This window comes from Pithys albifrons, chromosome 1, assembly GCF_047495875.1.
Source record: "Pithys albifrons albifrons isolate INPA30051 chromosome 1, PitAlb_v1, whole genome shotgun sequence".
NCBI lineage: Eukaryota > Metazoa > Chordata > Aves > Passeriformes > Thamnophilidae > Pithys > Pithys albifrons.
In genome coordinates, this window is record NC_092458.1 from 489,496 (window position 1) to 495,495 (window position 6,000).

Below are 6,000 nucleotides of genomic sequence, written 5' to 3' on the forward strand. Positions count from 1 at the left end.
GGCACTCTCTCTGGGCAACCCTTGCTTCATTTGTAAAAGCATGCAGGGTCTTGTCTGGGAATGTACTAATTAAAATAATTCTGTATTAGGATGGGAATATTTATTCAAAGGAGACACATTTTGTTCAAGTGTGAGTACATATAAACTAGAAATCACTGTAGTTTTCCTTGTTAAGGAGCAAAATATTCCAATTGAAAGTTTTAATTTTGTTAAAATTAAAAAATTAAGTTGGTTTTATTAATACTTAGGAGTTTATTTTATTTCTTGTACTATACATTTCAATTTACAATGTACTGACAGAACAAATGATACTCCAGAAGGACATTAGCTTAGGATCCAAGGAGACACAGAATATGTTTTATTGGCAAATGAACCCTCCCATGCTTGCAGGTAGCCCACCTGCTAAATACATTCCATAACAAGTGCATACCCTTTGATTATCTGTGGGGATGTTTAACTCTTTACAGCTACATTTCCCCTTTCTCACACTGCCTGTAAGAGGTGATTGCACCTACTCTCGAACTGTTCAGCAGTTGTTCTCAAGGACGTTAAGAGGCACGGATAAAGGAATTAAGTGAAGCAGTAGAGCGCAGGGTGCCGTCTCGTTTGGCTGGTATGTCACAACACCATCATAAGCACTGACATCGGTATTACACACACTCCCCCAGGGCAAATGGAACTAAGGATGGCTTATTTCTCCACGAGAAACCATCCCCTCAGGCTGGTGCTGCTGCACCTTGCACACAGGACTGTGATGTATCTACAAAACTTCCCTCCCATAGAAAATGCTGTCAGAATTAAAAGCCAGGTTATGTTTACAAATAGCATAACCACGTTTATGGTGATGTTTGTCAGACAACACCATACAAAGAAACAGCATGCCTGGTATGGTACTTTAAATTCCTAGTGGTGTCAGAATTCTTGTTCAAGGCAATCCTGGTATTAAACTGACTTAACATTCTTCTCTGGATACCCTCGAGCCTCTTGAGGCCTCCAGTAAGTGAATTTTCTCAAGACTCCAATTGCAGTGACTGGTATTGGATGGGGCAGGGGCACTTGTTTTTACATCATTTATTTACTTGTAAATAAATGCAGCTTCCTCTCCTGGGAGGAAAGAAAGCCAGAAGCATGTGAACTTGCAAATCAGTGATTAACAGAGGAAACACAGATTGGACCTGACAAGAGGACAGGAACAAAAATCTACCAACTGCCTGCTCAGATACCACACTGACCACTTGGTAACAAACACCACAGCAAACAGAATCAGTTGCAATAGATATTGTACCGCTGTCAAGTGGAAGCCCTGAACTGTCAGCACTGACAAAGACAATATCCTGGGGTAAAGTCCCGAATACTGAAACCAATAGCATGTTGAACCACAACCACATCTCGCGCTTCCAGCAAAAAACCCCAGCTCTCATTCACAAAAAGCACCCGAAAGTCTCCATGCTGGGGCTGGCAAGACCAACTGCCTCTGAAACTCTGATTCCTTGCACACAAATTACAGCGCAGCATCGCTTAGGTCTGAATACCCAACACTACTCCTTTTCTTACTCACTTCACCTTATGCAAATACTCTTGAAAAACCCAGGGTGGCTTCTGCCAAGTAATTCACCACTCGGCAACCAACAGCCGATGCTCTCGGCGTGCCCTGGGATGCAGCGCTCCGCTCCAGAGCCCAGCAGCGGGATCCCATCCCACTCGCCCCGTGCCCCCGCTCCCTCCGGACAAAAACACATCTTTTAATTTCGAGGAGGAGCAGCTACTGGAGAAAACCCTCTCGCCCCGGGGGAGCGGCCTCGCATAAGTGAAGCTGCAAAAGGCGCTTCCCTTCTCCCTTTTTATTTTGTGGAAAGCCGCGGCCCCGCTGCATCCCCCTCTGCCGCCAGCCAGACCCGAGGGCACTGTCCTGCCCCGGCAGCTCCGCGGGAAGTCGGCTCGAGGGATCTCCGCCAGCTCCTCGACGGTCCCTCCGGGATGCCCCGCCGCCCCCCGGCCTGCCCTCACCTCCATGCCCAGCCGCTGCTTCAGCACCAGGGCGGCGCACAGGTACCCGGCGCGGCCCACGAAGAGCTCGTCGGAGCCGCACTCGAGGAAGGAGAGCGGGGCGCAGACCTCGCTGAGCTCCCTGAACTTGCCGAGCGGCCGGGCGAAGTCGGGCAGCCCCAGGGCTCGGTAGACCAGCGCGGCCACCGCGTACACCCCGGCACCGCCCAGCAGGAACGCGGCACGGGTGTCGGCGTCAGCCTCGCCGCATCCCTCCTGGTACCGCACACAGGCGTCCACGACACGGCGGGCGGCCCGCAGGTACGAGTCCCGCGACGGCGCGAACAGCGGGCACTGCGCGACGTGGTACAGCATGTAGGCCACGCCGGCCACGCCGCCGTACAGCCCGCCCGGGCACCCGCGGGGGCCGCCCAGGGGCGGCAGCTCCCGCAGGATGCGCTCGATGGTGGCCGTCACCAGCGGCACCGCCGCATCCCTGTCCGGCGCGGCCGCAGCGCTGCCCGGGTAGTCATCGAAGCGGTTGGCGAAGCAGCGTTGGCTCTCCATCGCCCGCCGGCGCCGCGCTCTGCGCAGCGGGGAGCGCCGGGCGGGGGCCGCCGGTGGAGGGGGCGGAGGGAGCGCGGGGGAGGCGGGAAAGGGGCGAGGATGCCGGGCGGGATGCGCGGCGCCGGGAGAGGCGGCACTGCCGAGGCGAGGCGGGAGTGATGTCGGCCGGGAGCCCCGGCGGTGCCGGGGACGGGTCTGGCACAGGACAGGTCTGGCACAGGACGGGTCTGGCACAAGGAGGGGCTGGCACAAGGAGGGGCTGGCACAGGGAGGGGCTGGCACAGGGAGGGGCTGGCACAGGGCGGCCGCCGCCTCCCCCAGCCCGATGTCCCCGCCGCGCACCTCGTCCGCTGCCGCCCCACCTGCGCTCGGCGAGCGCTGGCCCCGAATGTCGCCCGGGTTGGCTGTGACTGACCCGGATCTCCGGACCGCCGAGCTGAGCCGGCTCTGGTGTCCCACTCGACTTGCCGTGCGGCTCTTCCTTCACAAAAAGAAGCCCCTGATACGCCTTTGACCGACCCGTCTTTGCATCTCCGAGAAAAAGGGGTTATTTGGGTTTTTTATTCTCCCCCGCTCTCTGCTGCCAGGGATGCTGCCATCTGGCTCAGGGATGAGTTCTGGGTCTGCAGAAGAGATCCAGGGGCAGAAAGAGTGGCCGGAGAGCTGCTGAGTTATTCCTGGCTGTGGAACGGCCGCTCGGGGCTGCTGCAGCCCAGGCTAAACGGGGGCATCCCGAGGCCAACCTGCATGGGAAGCTGAGCCAGTCCCCAGCAGACCATCAGTGGCACAATGCCATCTTTGGCCCCTTTCCTTCATGCAAGAGCCAAGCAGAGCTTATGAGGAATAGAAAATATAGGTCACTGAATTGATTCCAGTTAAAAGAAAGGGGAAAAAATAAATAAGGAAAATCTTGAAGCAGATACTAAGAACAACTCTTTCATGATAGAAATACTCAGTTGTCACATCCTCCCCTGATAATGTGAAATTGTGCAGCATAAGTGAATTTGTCATCAAAGATCCATGACTTAGGGGCACTGGAGATGCAGCCACAGTAACTGAGGGCCTTCTCCGAGGAAGGTGGAAGAGGCGCCTTCCTGGAGCCTCCAGCCAGAAGCCAGCAGCTGGCACAGCAGTAGCAAGAGCTGAAGCACTGTCCTTTGGCTGTTGAAAGACCTTTCTAGAGTGTGTCTGGCTTCTGTCAGCCTCATGCTGGCTGTTTTAGCCCTCTTCCTGCCTCCCCCACAAAGTACCTTCAACTCTGTGCAACGCCTCACTTGCACTTTCACACCCACTTTTTGATTCAACTCACCTGTCCTTTCTCTTTCCTTCCTCTTTATGGGGTTTATGACCTGCTCAGAGGCATTTACTTTCACCCTGTGATTTTAGTTTCTACACCTCCCTTCAGTGTCTTTTTGCCATGTTTGCATTCCAGATATCCACCCACCAGTCCATGTTTGTATAGTGTTCCTTATAGCCCCATTTTCAGTCATTCACAGCTGTACCTTGTGTTCTTTCTACCACACAGATCTTGGTAATCTAGAGCACTGAAATGTCAAAATGCCCCACCAATAGACAGGACATCTCATTCATACATTATTTACTGTCATAAACAGACTCCTGTTGACCCCCTGACAGGGTTCAGGGTGTAGCTACGGAGTTGCCAGCATAATTTCTGTTGGTGTAGAGAAATGGGTTCCCTAAATGCCGTTTTAAGTGAAAATTTGTAGATTTTATTTTTCATTCTGACACCATTTATTCCACATTTTGTGGATGCTTGTTCATCTTTTTAGTATTCTTTTAAAATTAAAAGGGCTGGTATATTTCTTCAGTATTCTGGAGTGGGAGATGTCTCAGACATAGTCTTCCTGTTGATGTGAAGGAATCCTCTCACTGGAGGTGCTTGCATTGTGTCTCCCTGCATTGAATGTAACTGAGAGAGTTACCTTGGCCCAGGTACCTCTTCTTGAGAACCTCAGAAAGCAGAAATGGACCTCTGCCAGTTTCAGCAACAAGGGATTTAAGAAAAATACAGAGTTTATAAGAAAATCAGTTGGGTTAGCAACATTTTTCTATGTGAGTGTCAAATAAGAGCACTACAATATTTTTCAAAAGGGATTCAGTAATGACATGCCAAAAAGGAACACCTTCTGTGCTCTCAAGAGTCTTTTGTTGAGATAAAGAGACGACTCCTTGGCTCTGTAAATCTGACACCACAAGCCCAGGAGTGGGAAAAAATTATGGATTGCATAAGGAAGGGGTATGATACTGGTGTATGATGGAGGAGGGAGCTGAAGCATCAAAGCTGCTTGTTCTGTTTTAGTAAATCCACTGTTATATAACACGTATTCTGGAGATTTTCTTGTTTCATATTGATAAAATGTCTAATCACAAAATAATTCAGGTTGGGAGGAACTTTAAGATCTAGTCCCCTCTGTGCTTAAAGTAGAGCTTATTGGTGCACTTGTTCATGTATGCATGTCCACTTCTACTTATTTATTTATGGATTACTGCAGGGAATCCATGCCATCTGATATTTCTAGCAGAGCACAATAGCCTGTCTTCTGTTGTCATGTGGGCACTGGAGGCATCTCCTAAAAATGTCTTATGGGTCAGTCTGTCATCTGTCTTGTATACCTCTCACTGATGTTACAATTTTGTATGCCTTTGGGATTTTTGGACGCCCACGTGGGTGCCAGTTTCCTTCTTACCCAGTGCTCCACATCTCTCCAGAGCTGAAGGTGAAAACACTGAGCTCCAGACACAGGCTGAGCTTCTGGAACAGAAATGTATTAAGTGGTATGAACACATTAGCAGGGTTGTGCTAGAGGGTCTTCAGGCTGGTTTGAGCACACCCACTATTAAATTCAAAATCAGGTCCCGCCCTAGCTGTTAAAATTAGCCATCAGTACCCTTTACTGCCCAGTGCTGCTTTTCTCTCCCCAGAGAGTTTTGTCACTGCAGGTCAGCTTTGCAGTTTGCTGCTCTCACTGCCTGGTTGGGCTTTGTCCTGGGAACCTGCACTCCTATCTGAGGGGCTCTGGGGTTTGCAGGGTCCCTTCTATGCCAGCCCTGTAGTCAATTCACCTTTGATGACCAGCTGGCCCTTAGGCATTTGGCAGAAAGGAATGGATTAGGCAGAGCTGTTTTGTGTCCACATTAGAACAGAAGTACTTGTATTTGCAGTGTTCTCTGCTGAGGGGTCTTGAAGGGGAAATGATCCCTGTGCTGCAGACACCCTGGGAGTAGCCAAAATACAGAGGAGTCTGAGTGGGAGTCATGCAGCCCCAAGGGTTTCAGAGCATTGTCATTCAGTTGCCACAGTGCCCCAGCAGTTTCCAGTTGCTCAGGATGCTCTGGTTTCTTACTATAGGCATTTTTTAAATTTCTTTGGTTGAGATACCCTGTTCTGTGTGGACTCCACTTACAAAGCTACACAAAAGGGTTTGT

General features: G+C 50.9%; 1 protein-coding gene across 1 annotated transcript in view; it reads right to left on the reverse strand.

Annotated features, from left to right (window-relative positions):
* The window catches only part of LANCL3 (LanC like family member 3), a 38,087-nt gene extending 35,480 nt beyond the window's left edge, over positions 1-2,607 (reverse strand). The window contains exon 1 of the mRNA XM_071558099.1: positions 2,008-2,607. Coding sequence (XP_071414200.1) covers positions 2,008-2,553 — 546 coding nt within the window. The 5' untranslated portion in view covers positions 2,554-2,607. The remainder of the gene's footprint in view (positions 1-2,007) is intronic.
* Positions 2,608-6,000: the final 3,393 nt, after the last annotated feature.